At 39.6% G+C, this 20,000-nt stretch overlaps 1 protein-coding gene across 5 annotated transcripts in view; it reads right to left on the bottom strand.

The window, feature by feature from the left end:
• Positions 1–20,000, bottom strand: part of LOC143027629 (dual 3',5'-cyclic-AMP and -GMP phosphodiesterase 11A-like) — a 184,854-nt gene that overhangs the window by 119,444 nt on the left and 45,410 nt on the right. For 4 of the 5 annotated variants that reach the window (XM_076189012.1, XM_076189013.1, XM_076189014.1 and 1 more), the window contains exon 2: positions 629–817. In XM_076189012.1, the coding sequence (XP_076045127.1) occupies positions 629–817 (189 nt within the window). The remainder of the gene's footprint in view (positions 1–628; positions 818–20,000) is intronic. The other variant, XM_076189015.1, reaches the window with a different exon arrangement.

The raw sequence follows: 20,000 nt of genomic DNA, 5'->3' as shown, positions 1-20,000 counted from the left end.
ATGTGAATGCTTGGAAGATTTTTTTTTTTTCTGGGGGGGGGGGGGCAATTGGTTCTGGTTAGCGAGAGAATATTTTGTCTTAGGCACATCCAAGCATTAGAGGGCTAAATTTATCGTAGTTCCCAACCTATTTTCACATATATCTTTCACGTAGGTAATACTCAGATTATCCTGCATTCTACCGATCATTATAAGAACGACTGAAGTCGTCTGGTATATCCTAACTCTTACTGGCATCTGGTCCATGTACCCTCTAAGAAGGCGTTAGGAGACCTAGAAAGCACTAGGAACCTGGGATGGGAATGGTTAACCCTTGAAAGAGTAGCGTGACCATATGGTCACACAAAAAAAGTTTTTGTATATGTGCCATGAACACTAAAACAAGTACAGGATGGCAAAAAACAAGTATGCCACAAACTAGTGTATGATTCATTCTGCAAGAATTTACGAAAGCAAATGTTTACAACATTTAAGATGATAAATATGAATCTAATAAAAATCTAAAAAAAAAAATAATTCGGTCCTTAAAGTTTTTTTTTTTTTTTTTAATAATTTTATTACGCTCAAAGAGCGGCAAGCCTAGTACATAGGTCCTTACAGGGCTAAGAAAAAAGAATAATTGGTTTACCTGAAGGAGCTCCGACGGGCCTCGGCGGCGACTGAGACCGTGGCTGGCTCGCAGGTCCTGAAGACGCTCCGGCTTTTGGCCTTGGCGAAATTGTGACGAAGATGTTTCTTCGAGTTCGTCCTCCGATGTCGGTGTCCGTCGTCGTCAATGGCGAATGGCGAATCGAGTGATCTGTGAGGTTTTCGTGATCTGTCACACAAATCAACGAGAAGATATTTCACTTTAATGACATGTTATTGACAAAAGACGAGCAAGGGGGGACCGGCGCTCTGGTGGGCAGCGAGCGAACCTACTTCTTCATGCCAACAGGATCAGACATTACAATCTGTGATCGTTACCATTCTCGGGCACTATCCAGGTCAAACTACTAGGCTGTTATTTTCAAGACAAAACTATAACATAACAAAACGTAGACAGTCGGGGGGCAAAATTAAACACTACGGATGGTAGGTCACGATAAGTCATAAACATCATACTCATATAATAGGGAAACATTCATAAAGTTTGTTGCAATAGTTTCTCGTGCAAACCAGTAAGACATAAACATGTAAACATATAGGAATATATATATATGTATATACATATATATATATATATATATATATATATATATATATATATATATATATATATATATATATATATATATAATGATAAACACCACAGGGAAAGGAAATAAGATATTGGAATCCGAGCGCTTTCGTGATATTTTCATATCTTGAACATGTGAAAATTTCACGAAAGCGCTCGGATTCCAAGATTTTCTTTCATTTCCCTGTGGTGCTTAGCATAATTTGTGTATTCAAGTGTTTTTTTTGTGAAACTTGTATATTTATATATACATATATATATATATATATATATATATGTATATATATATATATATATATATATATATATAATATATATATACATATATATACATAATGTGTGTGTGTATGTATGTATGTATGTATATATGTATGTATATAGGTGGTGGGTGAGAAGGCTATACCAGGAAGGGTATAAAGCCGTGGCTGTAACCTTTGACCTTGACCTTTGCGATACGATTGTTAGGTCAAATAACAGTCACTTCTGGGAATTAGAGAATAATGTGAGACTCGAACCCATAACTATGCAAATGTGATAGCGGCACCTTTCCGATTACGCTATTTGTGCAGTGTATGTATAAAGTGTATTCTATATTTTAAGACTCAGGTATTCCTATAGGCTTATTTCGTTGAAGAAAACAGAAATATTTGTGATGATTTTCTTGAGACTTTCTGGACATCCAATTATGGACTTGTCTTTTGTATTCAAAATAGTTATTACTTGTCCAAATTACATCAGTCAAACTTGGGTGAAATCGAAGGATATTAGTTCTTGACATTTCGTAAATTACGGACATTTTCAAAATGGAGTTAAAAGATCATACACGCACACACACACACACACACACACACACACACACACACACACACACACACACACACACACACACACACACACACACACACACACACACACACACACACACACACACACACACACACACAACACACACATACACACACGCACACACACACACACACCTACACACATATATACATACATATATATATATATATATATATATATATATGTATATATATATATATGTGTGTGCGTGTATGTGGATATATACAGAATAAGGTCAAGTATCTGGTAATATAACCAATAGGAGCATGATAAGTAGATGTGTCGACCAATCAGGTGCGTCGGTTATGTAAGAATATCTGCGTGGGATTCGGACGATTGGTGCACTGACGTCATCAGTCTAGCTGGGTCCTTCATCGTGGCAAGACCTCTCCTGAATAATGGGACGGCAGTGAAATCTCTTGTTTGAAGATTTATCGTCGGGGATCTTTCTTTAATTAGCAGAACCTCAAGGATCTGTGGGCTTCTAGTATCATGTGCTTGTTCTATTATTTTAGTTTTGTTTTATATCATGGGCTTGAATGCATTTTGTGCTTCAGCAACTTCACCTGAGTTTGACTGATGGCCTGATGGCCCTTAGGATGAGCAATACATGTTCTGAATAGATTCAAATTTATAGTTAGATGTATGTATATATGCATATGTATGTATATACATATATATATATATATATATATGTATATATACATATATAATGTATATATAGTATATGTATATATATATATAATGTATATATATAATATATATATATGTTTGATATATAGAAATAAATTCTCCTATTGGGATTCGAACCATCGCCTGAGCGGCTTGCCTTTTATAAGACGAATGCCGTACCATCGTGTCACCACGGCCTTCATCTTATAAAAAAAGCCAAGCCGCTCAGGCGAGGGTTCGAATCCCAATAGGAGAGTTTATTTCCAAATGTCATAAAGACACAAACATATACTACATATATGTGTGTATGTATGTATGCTTATGTGTGTATGTATGTGCATGTGTGTGCATGCGTGTATGCATGCATATATACATTGAAAATAACAACATGCGCAATAAGCAATACAATTAATACAAGACACATATGAGAGTGAGGAAAGTGTGGAAAATATCAAAGATGCTGAAAGGAAATATTACATTTAGGTCATTCACTAAAACTAAGTCTAGATCATGCGAATTGACAAAAAAAAAAAAAAAAAAGGTACCACAGTTGCTTTGGTCCACAAAAGAACATTATGAGAGCCTATACCTATGTGTCTCAAGTGCAAAGTTTAGTTAGTCTATAACCCCAGTTATGATCTACTGATGAGAAATATGGAATTTGACTAAAGCGATGAAGGGAGACTTATTTAGTACATGGAGAAGAATTGTGAGGTCAGTGTTGAGAACAATACTATACGTACAAGAATTAGAAATAGATTACGCTGGAAAAAAAATAGAGAAGAGTAGAATATATTGTATATGGAATTGATCAGAGAAAGTAGGATGGGCAATGGAGCTGTTGTGTCACTGATCGGACGAGGAATAAGAAGACCAGAAGGAAGTTTGCACGAGTGACGCGGTAAAGATGGATGTGGTTGTACGAATCATGGAAGTTTTTGGGCAGAAGCTTTAGTTTAGCAGTAAGCTTAGAATACCTGACTGATTGAGAAAAGAGGAAAAATGAAATACTAGAAATTATATTTAAAAATAATATAAGAGACAAAAGTGGAAATTAAGTAAATAACAGTTTCCATTAACCTATGAATGGATCCCGAGTTTTATTTTTTGTTAAAATTCTTAAAGATCCTATTTTTTTCCCTTTTCTTATCCTTTGATGGATTCTAGGTTAGTTTTGTTGATCTTTGCAAGCTAATTATTTTGGGTAGTAATCGAAAGGATTTTTTTTTTTTTTTTTTTTTTTTTTTTTTTTTTTTTTTTTTTTAGGACGGGGTGAAGATCCTTAAAAATAATCTTCGTTATATTTTAGGGGTCTTTCTAATTCTTTATTTCAATTCTTCCTAAGACCCAAAGGTTCTTAGCAAGATCATATTTTTTTAGGAATATTTTCTAAGATACCAGAGTACCTTCTATGGATAACTCCAAGTAACCCAGAAACTATATAGTAACACTTACGAAATCTAATTAAGAACCGTTTGTGTATACACGAATATTTTGCCTCGAACCACCTCAGATTAATTTCCCAAAGGCTACCAGTGACTGCCACTTGCCCTACCATACCAAACCCTTAGGACAAAGGTTTCCGTTTCAGCAGTGGCCGATAACGAAACTGAAAATAGGACCTTTGTGACAACGACGCATCTTAAGCTAAATCAAATTGCATTTCGATATCCAGACTGAAGCTTATTAGTTAGTTACACTCTGTCACGTTTTACTGTGATCGTCCCTTGCCTCGATGAGGATCGTTAGGAGGGACCTTGTGAATATGATCTATTCAGAACATAGAGACAAGGCTTGCCTTAGCACAGACACACATATAGGGGCAGGACTGTAAAGGCAAACAAGGGGATTAATTGTTAAGATCGGAGTGCGTGTGGTAGGGAGAGGGTGGACTGGCCTTGTTTGTTTGTCTCTTTTGTTTATATATGTTTATTTGTGTGATTGTTTGTTTGTTTGATTTTTTATTGTTTAATTGTATGTTCGTTTGTTTGATTTTCTATTGTTTGATTGTTTGATTGTTTGATTGTTTGATTGTTTGATTGTTTGATTGTTTGATTGTTTGATTGTTTGATTGTTTGATTGTTTGATTGTTTGATTGTTTGATTGTTTGATTGTTTGATTGTTTGATTATTTGATTGTTTGATTATTAGGTTGTTTGATTGTTTGATTGTTTCGTTGTTTCATTGTGTCATTCTTTCATTCTTTCATTCTTTCATTCTTTCATTCTTTCATTCTTTCATTCTTTCATTCTTTCATTCTTTCATTCTTTCATTCTTTCATTCATTCTTTCATTCTTTCATTCTTTCATTCTTTCATTCTTTCATTCTTTCATTCTTTCATTCTTTCATTCTTTCATTCTTTCATTCTTTCATTCTTTCATTCTTTCATTCTTTCACCTTTGACATTTTATTTGATTGTTTCATTGTTTCATTGATTCGTGTTTGCGCATTTCTGTGTGTGGGGGAGGTGCGCATGTATGTGTGTGTGTGTGTATGAGTGTGTGTGTGTGTGTGTGTGTGTGTGTGTGTGTGTGTGTGTGTGTGTGTGTGTGTGTGTGTGTGTGTGTGTGTGTGTGTGTGTGTGTGTGTGTGTGTGTGTGTGTGTACGTGTGTATTTGTTTGTGTGTGTGTGTTCACATTGATCTTTGGATCACGTGTTGGACTCGTGATCGACAGCTATTTCCCTCCCGGAAGAGAGCTCAGAGCTCGTATGACCGATCTATGGGTAATGCTATGACCTTACACGCACACACACCCACACACACACACAACCCAGCTTCCCGCCCACGTGAGTCAGAGTAACGACCCGAAGCGCAGCGATACAGAAATAATTTCGGCCCTGGGCAGGATTCGAACCAAGTACTACGAGCACCACCATGCAGTCCAGCGCTGGTGTGTTTGTGTGGGTTGTGTGTTGTGTGTGTGTGTGTGTGTGTGTGTGTGTGTGTGTGTGTGTGTGTGTGTGTGTGTGTGTGTGTGTGTGTGTGTGTGTGTGTGTGTGTGTGTGTGTGTGTGAGAGAGAGAGAGAGAGAGAGAGAGAGAGAGAGAGAGAGAGAGAGAGAGAGAGAGAGAATGTATTGTCTGTATGAGACACCAGGCACGCCTTGGAGAGTGCAAACATGCGTAGTGATTACGTTCGAAACCTTTCTGCTCGCGCCCCACTTTTGGGTTCTCCAAGGGCATTAGGGCGCGTGATGCGAGAAGGCTACCCTGAACCAGCCGGGGCTCTTGTGAAATCCGTAAATGGTGTCGACTGCCTGGGGGATTAATCAATAGAGTCCTACACCCATTCAATCCAGTGACGAACCTTTGGCTAAACAAAAGTGTTTCGCGTCAAAAATAAAAAATAAATATAAAATAAAAAATAAGATAGAATAAAATGAAAAATAAAAATAAAATGAAATAAAAAATAAATAAAACAAATAAAAAATAATATAGAATAGAGTAGAATAGAATAGAAAAGAATAGAATAAAAGAGAATAAAATAGATTTGATAAAATAGAATAGAATAGAATAATATAAGATAAAATAAAATAATATAAAAATAAAATAAAATAGAATAAAATAGAATAAAATAGAAAAAAATCAATAAAATAAAATAAAATAAAATAAAATAAAACAAAATAAAAATAAAAATACGTCAGATTGACTACTGTAGATTTAACTTTGGGTACTATTAGATGATTTTATTCAGCTGAAATCTACCTCACGAAGAGAGGCTTAGACACCTTAACTTACACTCTCTGGAAAGACGCAGAGTGCAGGGTGATCTAATAGAGGTGTTCAAGTGGACCGAATGCTTTAACAAGGGTGATGCAAACAAGATCATCATATTAAAACAACAGGGCAGGACTTGCAGTTATGAATTTAAACTGGACAAATTTAGATTTAAGAGCGAAATGGGCAAGAATTGATTTACTAATAGGGTGGTCAACGAATGGAATAGACTTAGTAATCATGTAGTGGACATTGAAACTATCAGTTGTTTTAAGAAACGATTAGACAACTTTATGGATGGGGATGATAGGTGGTGATGGATATGGAGCTGCATAGTGTAGGCCTTATGGTCTCTTGCAGTCTCCTTCATTTTTATGTTTTTATGTTCTTAAATCAAAACCTCTCGCTGAAGAAGTTCAGCCAATGTACATAGAACTTCATTGCGATCAGGGATTTACAGATTTTGTTGCAGTAAATGCTGAAGATTTTAAAGCTGTTTCCAATGACACCTTCTTTACGATAAAGTCTTTTCATATTCTGTTTTGCTTTTATCCCAAGAAGATCTTATTCACCTTGAGGCAAGACCTGATGATGTGGTTAAACTTTTACGACAAGGATAACGAAATCCTAAGTCTTCAAAGACTCTTCGAAGATTTTTTGTTTTTTCTGACGAACTGTCTCCTTCTTCGGATTTTGTTTATCTTGAAGGAATAAGGAAGGATAGTAGAAGAACGAGAAGGTTTGGGGATAAGGTAAGAATGTAATTGGGATTATAAAAGACATACACACACACACACACACACACACACACACACACACACACACACACACACACACACACACACACACACACACACACACACACACACACACACACACACACACACACACACACACACACACACACATACATTACGACATAGGAAGAAGCTTAAAAAAGACAATTATAGAAGGGACCTAAAAAAATCAGCTTTCCACACAGAGTGGTGAATGTATGGAGCACATTGGATGAAAAAACAGTGCATGCAAAAATAAATACAAGAATTTAAGAGCAAACTGGATATGGAGAGATACAAAGACGGGACACCACGAGCTTAGCTCCCCTTTTCCGTAAGATACAACTAGGTAAATACACACACACACACACACACACACACACACACACACACACACACACACACACACACACACACACACACACACACACACACACACACACACACACACACACACACACACACACACACACACACACACACACACACACACACACACACACACACACACACACACACACACGGATACCCTATTAATAACTAACAGTTTAGAATATAATTATACACGTCCTCTTCCTTCTCCTCCTCCTCTTCCCCTTTTCCTCCTCCTACTCATCCCTTCCCCTCATCCTGCTACTGTTCCTCGTCTTTCTCCTCCTCCTCCTCCTCCTCTTCCTCTTCCTCTTCTTCCCCCTCTGGCGGCCATCAGTGGACTCCTCGTGACGAAGTCGGTGAGTCCTGGTGAGACGAGCGCGTCCGCTTTGGGGGTATTGTCTCTCGTCACTTCCACTCCTACGGCGATGCCGACGGCGACGTCAACCTTCGCCGTCCTTCCGCTGTCATCCCCACGTCATCACAGCCCAGGCCTCTACTTCCCTGGCCACCAAAGCCTTTATAAACCTCATCCACGTCTCTCTCTCTCTCTCTCTCTCTCTCTCTCTCTCTCTCTCTCTCTCTCTCTCTCTCTCTCTCTCTATCTATCTATCTATCTATCTATCTATATATCTATCTTTCTCTCTTTCTCTTTCCTTCTCTCCTTCTCTCTCTCCCTCTCTCTTCCTCTCTCTCTATATATATCTCCCTTTCCCTCTCCATCTCCCCGTATATCTCTTTCTCTCTCTCCTTGTCTCTCTCCCCCTCTCTCTATCTCTCCCTCTTCATCCACGTCTCTCTCTCTCTCTCTCTCTCTCTCTCTCTCTCTCTCTCTCTCTCTCTCTCTCTCTCTCTCTCTCTCTCTCTCTCTCTCTCTCTCTCTGTCTTTCTCTCTCTTTCATTTCAACTGTCTGACTTCCTGCATCTCCTCTTTAAAGAGGAGGCCTATATTCTATTCCCTTTGTATTCTTCATTGAATTTTCTCTTTTTGAATTTCTACGTTTTTTCTCTCTTTCTCTTCACCTCTCTCTCTTTCACAGATTTATGCAAAATTAATATACGTTTATTTTTTTCAGTCGTTCAATATCCTCTTTTTCCTAACCGTTTTCCTCTTTTTCCTATTCATAATCTTCCTCTTTCTCCTCTTCCTCCTCTTCCTCCTATTCATCATCTTCCTCCCCTTCCTCCTCTTCCTCCTATCCATCATCTTCCTCCCCTTCCTCCTCTTCCTCCTATTCATCATCTTCCTCCCCTTCCTCCTCTTCCTCCTATCCATCATCTTCCTCCCTTTCTCCTCTTCCTCCTATCCATCATCTTCCTCCCTTTCTCCTCTTCCTCCTATTCATTATCTTCCTCCCCTTCCTCCTCTTCCTCCTATCCATCATCTTCCTCCCCCTCCTCCCCTTTCTCCTATTCATTATCTTCCTCCTCTTCCTCCTATTCATCATTTTCCTCCCCTTCCTCCTATTTGACATCTAACCCTTCTTTCTTGGAAACTGATCACATTATTGGTCCATCTTACGTACTCCAATTTCCTCCTCCTTCTCTTTTTCTTCTATTTTCTTTGATTTGTTAATATCGTTCGATTCTTCTCCTCTTCTTTCTTTTTCTTTTTCTTTTTCCGGTGTTATTCCTCTTTCTCCTGTACTTCTCTTTATTCTTCTTTCACTTTTTCTTCCACCTCCTCCTCTTCTACCTCCTCCTCCTCCTCCTGTTTTTTCCTCTCCGTGTGTCCAGAATTCTGTTTTATTTCTTCTTCCTTCTCTCTTTCTCCTGTACTTCTCTTTCTTCTTCTTTCACACTCTCTTCTACCTCCTCCTCCTCCTCTTCTACCTCCTCCTCCTCCTCCTGTTTTTCTTCTTCATGTGTCCAGAATTCTGTTTTATTTCTTCTTCCTTCTCTCCTCTTTCTTCTTTTCCGCCATCTTCGTTTTCCTCCTCCTCCTCGTATTCCACTTTTTTATTTTTTATTTCTCTTCCTTCATTTTCTTTTTCATTTCCAGTCTTCATTCTTCTTCCTTCTCTCCTTCTTCTTCTTCTTCTTTATTTACGCCATCTTAGCTTTCTTACTCCTTCTCGTATTCCTCTTTTCTATTTTCTATTTCTCTTCCTTCATTTTATTTTTCGTTTCCAGTCCTCACTTGTCATTATTCTTTTACATTAACATTTCTTCTTCTTCTCTTGTTCCTCATTTCACTCTTCTTTCCTCTCCTCTTCCTTATATTTATCCTCCTTAATCTTCTCACTTCCCTCCTCTTCCGTCTTATTCTCTTCCTTATCCTCAGATTACTGCTCTTTATTCCTATTTCTACTCTTTCTCTCTTCCTTCTCAAAAAAATTCTCTTTATTCTGCTTCTCTTCCTCCTATTCTTCTTCTTTCTCTCCTTCCGTTTCTCCTTTTCCTCTTCCTCTTAATGCTCTTTTCATTTCTTCTCTTCCTCCTACATGTGTTTCTTTTCTTCTTCCTCCTACTCTTCCTCTTCCTCTTCAGTCTCCTCCTCTGTCTCTTCTTCTACTCTTCCTATTCTTCATCCTCTTCTTCTTCTTCCTCTCCTCCTTCTTTTCTTCGTCCATATTTCTCTTCTTCTTCATATTACTAATACTATCAATCTACCTCGGTCTCTTAAACTACTCTTCCTATTCTTATTCCTCTTCTTTCACCTGCTCTTCCTATTAACCGTGTTTCTCTTCTTCCTCTTCCTACTTTTGTTATTAATCTACCTCTTCCTCTTCAGTCTACTTCTCTGTCTCCTTCTTCCCTTCCTCCGTGTTTCTATTCTTCTTCCTTCTACTCCTATTCTTAATCTACCTCTTCCTCTTCAGTCTAATCCTATTTGTCTTCACCTCCTCCTCCTCTTCTTCCTCCTCTTCTTTCGTCTTCTCTCCTTCTTTCCTTCCTCCGCATTTCTCTTCTTCTTCCTTCTATTCCTATTCTTAATCTACCTCTTCCTCTTCAATCTTCTCATCTGTCTCTTCATCTCCTCCTCCTATTCTTCCTCCTCTTCTTTCGTCTTCTCTCCTTTCCCTCGTCCGCGTTTCTCTTTTTCTTCCTTAAACTCCTATTCTTAATCTACCTCTTCCTCTTCAGTCTTCTCCTCTGTCTCTTCGCCTCCTCCTCCTATTCTTCCTCCTCTTCTTTCACCTTCTCTCCTTCTCTTCTTTCGTCTTCTCTCCTTTCCCTCGTCCGCGTTTCTCTTTTTCTTCCTTAAACTCCTATTCTTAATCTACCTCTTCCTCTTCAGTCTTCTCCTCTGTCTCTTTGCTTCCTCCTCCTATTCTTCCTCCTCTTTTTTCGCCTTCTCTCCTCTTCTTCTTTCGCCTTCTCTCCTACTTTCCTTCCTCCGCATTTCTCTTCTTCTTCCTTCTATTCCTATTCTTAATCTACCTCTTCCTCTTCAAACTTCTCCTCTGTCTCTTCGCCTCCTCCTATTCTTCCTCCACTTCTTTCGCCTTCTTCCTCCTCTTCTTTCGCCTTCTCTCCTTTCCCTCGTCCGCGTTTCTCTTTTTCTTCCTTAAACTCCTATTCTTAATCTACCTCTTCCTCTTCAATCTTCTCCTCTGTCTCTTCGCCTCCTCCTCCTATTCTTCCTCCTCTTCTTTCACCTTCTCTCCTTCTCTTCTTTCGCCTTCTCTCCTCCTTTCCTTCGTCCGTATTTCTCTTATTCCTTCTACTCCTATTCTTAATCTACCTCTTCCTCTTCAATCTTCTCCTCTGTCTCTTCGCCTCCTCCTCCTATTCTTCCTCCTCTTCTTTCACCTTCTCTCCTTCTCTTCTTTCGCCTTCTCTCCTCCTTTCCTTCGGCCGCCGCTGGCGTAGCCACCAGACCTCGACCAGCAATCGATCTTGATGTAATTTTGCCTTTGTTGCATTGATTCGTGGCCGACGAGCGGGGGAAGGCTTGACTACCCACGCGCGGACAGTTAAAAATAATGAAAAAAAAGTAAAAAGGAATGAAATAAAAGAAATTTGAAAAAAATAAACAAAATGAAATAAAATTGAATAGAATGAAACAATAAACTAAAACAAAAGATAAAAAAATGAATTAAAATAGAATAAATTGATATAAAGTGAAAAATGAAGTGAAATTAAATGATATAAGATCAATGAAAACATAAGATATAATGTAATAAAACAAAATTAGATATAATGTAAGGAAATAAAACAAAAAGAAAAAGTATAGTCTGCATCGTAACGAACAAAATATTTAAGAATCTTTTTATTTGTTGATTTTTATTGTTATTATTATTATTTTTTTACTATTATTGTTATTATTATCCCTTTTTTCAGGGAGGCTCCTTCAGAAATGATTTACTAGATATAATCCTTGGGAATCTATGTCATTCTAAATAGTGTGTGATATTGCTTTGCTTCTAGATTTTGTCTTATTTTTAAGAACTGGACTTGTATTTATATCGCCAAGGATTAACAACCTCTACTCAGTCATATTTCATTGATGAAAAATAGTTTCCAACAAATAAAAAATACATACAAACATACACACATATATACATGAGATTTTACATATGGTTTGTGTACATAGGTACATGTAAATACGCATATACACACAGACACAAAAGTCCAATTCCATTTCTATGCACATACAAATATGTATATACGCGGACATATATGTCCATTTACATGCACAAACCACACGCACACACACATGCACACACACACACACACACACACACACACACACACACACACACACACACACACACACACACACACACACACACACACACACACACGGCTGAAACAATTTCAGTATCGCTGCGTTGCGGGTTGTTACTCCAACTCTCGTGGGCGGGGAGTTGTGGGTGGGTGTGCGTGTAAGATCACAACATTACCCATAGATCGGTCATATACGGGCTCTGAGCTCTCTTCCTGAAGGGAAATAGCTGTCGATCACGAGTCCAACACGTGATCGAAGGACCATGGTGAATGTAACACACACGCACACACACACACACACACACACACACACACACACACACACACACACACACACACACACACACACACACACACACACACACACACACAGAAATAGACTCATACCAATCAAAGCGCCAAGGACTGACCGCTACAAAAACAGTGCCATCCCATCTATTGTGCACATAATCAACTCATTGTAAACTTCCACCATGTATATATTCCAAGTCTTATATCTTTAATCAACTTTTGCAATGTATTATTGTCAGTGTACCACTGTAATGGAAATAAACCTTTTATTATTTTTATTATTATTATTTACACACACACACACACACACACACACACACACACACACACACACACACACACACACACACACACACACACACACACATCTGTGGTTAGAGCTCTGGCCTGCCACTACGGAGGTCCGGGTTCGACCCTCGCCCGGGGCTGAAATAATATCAGTATCGCAGCGCTGAGGGGTGTTACTCCAACTCTCGTGGGAGGGGAGTTGGGTGTGTGTGTGTGTGCAAGGTCATAGCATTACCCATAGATCGGACCTACGAGCTCTGAGCTCTCTTCCAGGAGGGAAATAGCTGTCGATCACGAGTCCAACACGTGGTCCAAAAGACCAAGTGAATACACACACACAAGGAAGGAACGAGTTCGAAGATCAATTTATAAAATGGGCATACTCTATGACTGACGTGGCCTGGTTTCGTTCTTCTAGTTATGTCTCTGACCTGGATAAATCTGCTTTGCGTTAGAATCTATTAATCTAAGTAGTTTGCCTTAACGGGTTTATCAAGACGACTTTTAACCTAGTCAAATTTAGGTAGTTATTTTAACTCTTTTTTCTTCTAGTTATGTCTCTGACCTGGATAAATCAGCTTTGCGTTAGAATCTATTAATCTAAGTAGTTTGCCTTAACAGGTTAACAAGACGACGTTTAACCTAGTCAAATTTAGGTAGTTATTTTAACTCTTTTTTCCTACCGATAGGAAAGGAATTAGAGCAGTTAGATTCATGTAGTCTAAATTGCTATCCATGTAATGGAAGAAAGTAGCCAATAGTAGACGGAAAAACCGAGAAATTGTATAAAAATTGATTGGATAGTTTGGTAGAAAGATGAAAAGAAAAAAACACATGAGGATGGCCATCGTATGGAAGGCGGTCGAGTAGGTGATTGGCCGACACATGGAACAGAGGAGACGGAGGAGGAGGAAGGGGTGGAGGAGGAAGAGGAAGCGAAGGAGGAGGAGGGCTGAAGAGGAAGAAGTGGATGAGAAAGAGGAAGAGGCAGAAGAGAAGGCGGAAAGGGAAGAGGAAAAACGTCGATGTCATCACGTCTTGTATATGTATGTGAATAGAAGGAGGAGGAAGGGGTGGAGGAGGAAGAGGAAGCGACGGAGGAGGAGGAAGAGGAAGCGACGGAGGAGGAGGAGGGGGAAGAGGAAGAGGAGGAAGAGGAAGAGGCAGAAGAGAAGGCGGAAAGGGAAGAGGAAAAACGTCGATGTCATCACGTCTTGTATATGTATGTGAATAGAAGGAGGAGGAGGAAGGCCTGGAGGAGGAAGAGGAAGCGACGGAGGAGGAGGAGGGGGAAGAGGAAGAGGTGGAGGAGAAAGAGGAAGAGGCAGAGGAGGAGAAGGGGGAAAAGGAGGAGGAAAAACGTCGATGTCATCACGTCTTGTATATGTATGTGAAGAGAAGGAGGAGGAGGAAGGGGTGGAGGAGGAAGAAGAAACGACGAAGGAGGAGGAGGGGGAAGGAGAAGAGGTGTAGGAGGAAGAGGAAGAGGCAGAAGAGGAGAATGGGGGAAGAGGAGGAGGAAAAACGTCGATGTCATCACGTCTTGTATATGTATGTGAAGAGAAGGAGGAGGAGGAAGGGGTGGAGGAGGAAGAGGAAACGACGGAGGAGGAGGAGGGGGAAGAGGAAGAGGTGGAGGAGGAAGAGGAAGAGGCAGAGGAGGAGAAGGGGGAAGAGGAAGAGAAAAAACTTCCTTTAGGGGGAAGTTGTCCCTCCTTCGCAACATATCGCTGTCATCACGTCTTGTAAATGTATTTGAAGAGAAGGAAGAGGAGGAAGGGATGGAGGAGGAAGAGGAAGCGACGGAGGAGAAAGAAGGAAAGAAGAAGAGCTGGAGGAAGAAGAAGAAGAGGCAGAGGAGGAGGAGGGGGAAGAGAAAGAGGAAAAACGTCTTTAAGGGGAAGGTGTCCCTCCTTCACAACATGTCGCTGTCATCACGTCTTGTAAATGAATGTGAAGAGAAGGAGGAGGAAGGGATGGAGGAGGAAGAGGAAACAACGGAGGAGGAGGAGGGGGAAGAGGAAGAGGTGGAGGAAGAAGAAGAAGAGGCAGAGGAGGAGGAGGGGGAAGAGAAAGAGGGAAAACGTCTTTAAGGGGAAGGTGTCCCTCCTTCACAACATGTCGCTGTCATCACGTCTTGTAAATGAATGTGAAGAGAAGGAGGAAGAGGAATGGGTGGAGGAGGAAGAGGAAACAACGGAGGAGGAGGAGGGGGAAGAGGAAGAGGTGGAGGAGGAAGTGGAAGAGGCAGAGGAGAAGAAGGGGGAAGAGGAAGAGGAAAAACGTCTTTAGGGGGAAGATGTACCTCCTTCACAACATGTCGCTGTCATCACGTCTTGTAAATGAATGTGAAGAGAAGGAGGAAGAGGAAGGGGTGGAGGAGGAAGAGGAAATAACGGAGGAGGAGGAGGGGGAAGAGGAATAGGTGGAGGAGGAAGTGGAAGAGGCAGAGGAGAAGAAGGGGGAAGAGGAAGAGGAAAAACGTCTTTAGGGGGAAGATGTACCTCCTTCACAACATGTCGCTGTCATCACGTCTTGTAAATGAATGTCTGTCTCGAACCCAATGACCATCCTCTGGTTCTACAAAGGATTACAAAGGCAAAGCATGCCGACAGGAGACCTTTTGATCCATATCTAGGTCGGATGCAAAAAAAAAAAAAAAAAAAAAAAAAAAAAAAATCATATTAATAATAAATTAAAACTATAACAATGTAAATAACAATTAAAATACATAAATAAATGCATTGGTATAGTTGAATAACAAACAAACAGGTAAATAGTAAATGATAATAAATTGACATATAACTAATAATAAATGAAAATCAGACAGACAAATTATAACAAAACAAAAACAAATAATATAACAAATTATAATAATTACAGCATCTTACTTAGGTATTTATCTAAATGATTCTTAAAGCTTCGAACTGAACTACATTGCACTACCTGTTTATTCCATTCATTAACTACACGGTTGGCAAAGTTGTTTCTACCTACTTCCAAATTGAATCTATTTCCGGACAGTTTGAGACCATTGTTTCTTGTCTGATTCTCATTCAATGTGAAAATTTGGTCACTTTTGATGTTGTCAATTCCCTTTAAAATCTTAAAGACCTGTATCAAGTCACCTCTGAGTCTACGCTTTTTTAGGGAAAACAGATTCATGTGCTTAAGTCGATTTTCGTATGATTTATTTTTGATATTTGGAATCAGTTTTGTGGCTCGCCGTTGTACTTTTTCCAGTCTGTCAATGTCTTTAATGAGATTCGGTGACCATACGGAAACAGCATATTCCAAATGTGGACGAACTAACGATTTATATAGCTTGTTAATGAGTGATGGACTTTTGAAATCAAAAGATCGCGCAATCAATCCCAGAATCTTATTTGCTTTCTCAGAGGCTGAAATACACTGCTTGGATGATTTGAGGTCGTTACTGATAATTACGCCGAGATCTTTTTCACTATCCACTTTTGTTAACGAATTTCCAAATAACTTGTAATCGTACTTGCTGTTATTTTTACCTATGTGCATTACCTTGCATTTACTTGTGTTAAATTTCATTAGCCACTTTTCAGACCATTGCTGTAATTGATCTAAATCTTCTTGAATATCTAATTGGTTTGAGTGATTATTTGCCACTCCGCACAGTTTTGTATCATCAGCAAATTTGGAAACAGTAGATTTTAGTCCATGGTCTATATCATTTATATATACTATGAATAGAAGTGGCCCAAGAACGGAACCCTGAGGAACTCCACTTGCAACACTTTTCCATCCAGAAGTTTTTCCATTTAAAACAACTCTCTGTTTTCGACCTTTCAACCAATTACTAGTCCAACCTAATAGGCTACCACTTATTCCATGCAAAGCTAATTTAGTAAGTAGTCTTTCGTGTGGGACGGTATCAAAAGCTTTTGCAAAGTCTAGATATATTAAATCTATATTGTTTCTTTTGTCAAAATTCGAGACAACTGTGTTGTAGAATTCGAGTAAGTTAGTCACGCAAGAACGTTTCCGTCTGAAACCATGTTGGCTATCATTTATCAAACGGTTACTTTCTAAATGATATTCGATAGCATCTCTGATGATAGTTTCCATTATTTTTCCTACGATCGAAGTCAAACTAATAGGCCTATAGTTATTTGGTTTCTTTTTGTCACCTTTTTTGAATATGGGAGTAACGTTAGCTAGCTTCCATTCTCTTGGGACATCTCCGGATATGATGGATTTCTTGAAAATAATTTCTAATGGAACAACAATCTCATTTTTCATTTCCTTTAAGATTCTTGGATGCCAACCGTCAGGCCCTGGTGTTTTATTAACTTTGAGTTTGTCTATACACCTTTTAATTTTTTCTGTTGTTATATTTACCGTAGTGAGTAAGTTTACCCCAGACTTTTCACAGGTTTCAGTTTGGAATTCACTTTGAGGTGTTTCGTTTACGAATACCGAGCTAAAATAATTGATTAAGAGATTACACATTCCTTCATTTGAATATTCAAGTTGACCGTCAGCAGATAATAGTGGACCAATGTGATTCCTAACAACCTTTTTATCTCTAATGTAACTATAGAATTCTTTGGGATTCTCTTTGGATTTCTCAGCGATGTTCATTTCGTATTGTCGTTTTCTTTTTCTTATTGTCTTTTTTAAATCTCTCTGTATTGATACATAACTTTCATATTTCCTCTTTCTTCCTTTCTTGTTTTTTATCTACTCCATTCTCACCCTTTTTATCTCCTTCCTTCTTTCGTGAGCCTATTTTTCTTCTTTCGTTTTTTCCTATCATTTTTTATCATTCCTTTGGTTCTGTCTCTCTTTCCTTACTTCATTCTCTCCTCTCTTCTGTCATTCTTTCTTTCCTCCTTTTTTCACTTCCCATTTTCCTTCTTTTCTTTATTATCTTCCTTACCTTCCTTTCTTCCTCTTTTGACCTTTAAAACACTCTTTCCCTCTCTCATTTCCTCTCTCTTTCCACCTCTCTCTCTCTCTCTCTCTCTCTCTCTCTCTCTCTCTCTCTCTCTCTCTCTCTCTCTCTCTCTCTCTCTCTCCCTATCTCTATCTCTCTTTCTCTCTCTCCTCTTTTCTGAATCTTTCTCTAATTTATACACTTTTTCCTTCCCCTCCACCTTCTTCTTCCCTTCCTTCTTCCCCTTCTCTCCCTCTCCGATTTCCAGAGGTGAATATCACTTGCTTCAGCAATTCAAGAACAAAGAGCAAAAGTGACGGCTTCGGCCGCAGGCACGCGCCACCTGGCGTCAGCTTCTCACTCCTATCTCCCTCTTTCCGTTCCTCCCACTTTAACTTCCATCTCGTTCCACATATCCACTCCCACATTATCCCACTCAAATCGTTGCTTGTATTCACACTCCCAGGCAGTTACCCATGTCCATTCACTCTAGATCTCCTTCTCATCCGCCTCTTCTTCCTCTTCCTCAACTTCCTCTTCCTCCTCTTCATTCTCCTCTTCCTCCTCTCTCCATTCAATCTCTATTTCTCCCTCTCATCCGCCTCTTCTTCCTCTTCCTCAACTTCCTCTTCCTCCTTCACTTTCCCCTCCTCTTCCTCCTACTCTTCCTTCTCCTCTTCATCCTCCTCTCCCTCCTCTTGCCATCCAATCTCTATTTCTCCCTCTCAACCAATTCTTCTTCCTCTTCCTCAACTTCCTTTTCCTCCTTCTCTTCCCCCTCCTCTTCCTTCTATTCTTCCTCTTCCTTCTCCTCTTCATCCTCCTCTCCCTCCTCTTGGCAGTCATCCGTTTCTATTCACTTTCTATTTCTCCCAATCAACTAACTATTCTTCCTCTTCCTCAACTTCCTTTTCCTCCTTCTCTTTCCCTTCCTCTTCCTCCTACTCTTCCTCCTACTCTTCCTTCCTCTTCATCCTTCTCTCCCTCCTCTTTCTCAACTTCCTTTTCCTCCTTCTCTTTCCCCTCTTCTTCCTCCTTCTCTTTCTCTTCCTCCTTCTCCTTCTCCTCCTTTTCCTCAATTTCCTCTTCCTCCTTCTCTTCCCCTCTCCTCTTCCCCCTACTCTTCCTCTTCTTCCTCCTATTCATCCTTCTCTCCCTCCTCTTCCTCAACTTACTTTTCCTTCTTCTCTTTCCCCTCCTCTTCCTCCTTCTCTTTCCCCTCCTCTTCCTCTTCCTTCTCCTCTTCATCCTCCTCTTCCTCAACTTCCTTTTCCTCCCTCTCTTCCCCCTTCTCTTCCTCCTACTTTTCTTCTTCCTTCTCCTCTTCCTCCTCCTCTCCCTCCTCTTCCTTCTACTCTTCCTCTTCCTCCTCTTCATCCTCCTCTCCCTCCTCTTCCTCCTACTCTTCCTCTTCCTTCTCCTCTTCCTCCTCCTCTCCCTCCTCTTCTTTCTACTCTTCCTCTTCCTCCTCCTCTTCCTCCTCCTCCTCCTCCTCTCCCTCCTCTTCCTCTGTCCTCCTCGTGTGTCAACTGGCCGTCACTAATGGGGTATTGCAATAGAACCCTAGCGTATGGCGTTTGGCCACTTGGCGATCGTTACCAAATTGCCTCTTGCTTGTTTGTTTGCTCGGAGCGGTTGATGTTACTCGTAATAACAGTCGTTATTGGTCGGGCGTGAAAACGTAAACAAATATCACATCGGGCGATCAAAAGGAACATTTGGCTTTCTATCGCCAATCACCGAGAGATGACTATTTTCAAATTTAGATTTAGAAAGGAAATAGGCAAGAATTGGTTTACTAATAGGGTGGTCGACGAATGGAATAAACTTAGTAACCATGTAGTAAGCGCTGAAACTATCAGTTGTTTTAAGAAACGATTAGACAACTTTATGGATGGGGATGACAGGTGGTGATGGATACGGAACAGCCTAGTGTAGGACTTGTGGTCTCTTGCAGTCTCCTTCATTCTTATGTTCTTATACTGTAGCCCTGTGTTCATTATATAGTTAATGGCATTTAGTGACCTATATAACGATTACAAAGGATTACAAAGGCAGAGCATGCCGACAGGAGACCTTTTGGTCCATAACTAGGTCGGATGCGAAAAAAATATTATAATGATAAATAGATAAAAAATAAAAATAAAATTTATAATATAAATAATAATAAATAGAATCAATAAATGCATAGGTATAGTTAAATAATAAACAAACAGGTAAATAGTAAATAATAG

The sequence above is a fragment of the Oratosquilla oratoria genome, chromosome 8 (genome assembly GCF_046742065.1).
Source record: "Oratosquilla oratoria isolate Oo_2021 chromosome 8, ASM4674206v1, whole genome shotgun sequence".
NCBI lineage: Eukaryota > Metazoa > Arthropoda > Malacostraca > Stomatopoda > Squillidae > Oratosquilla > Oratosquilla oratoria.
Note: the sequence above shows the minus strand (reverse complement) of the source record. Positions and strands in the feature narration are given on the sequence as shown.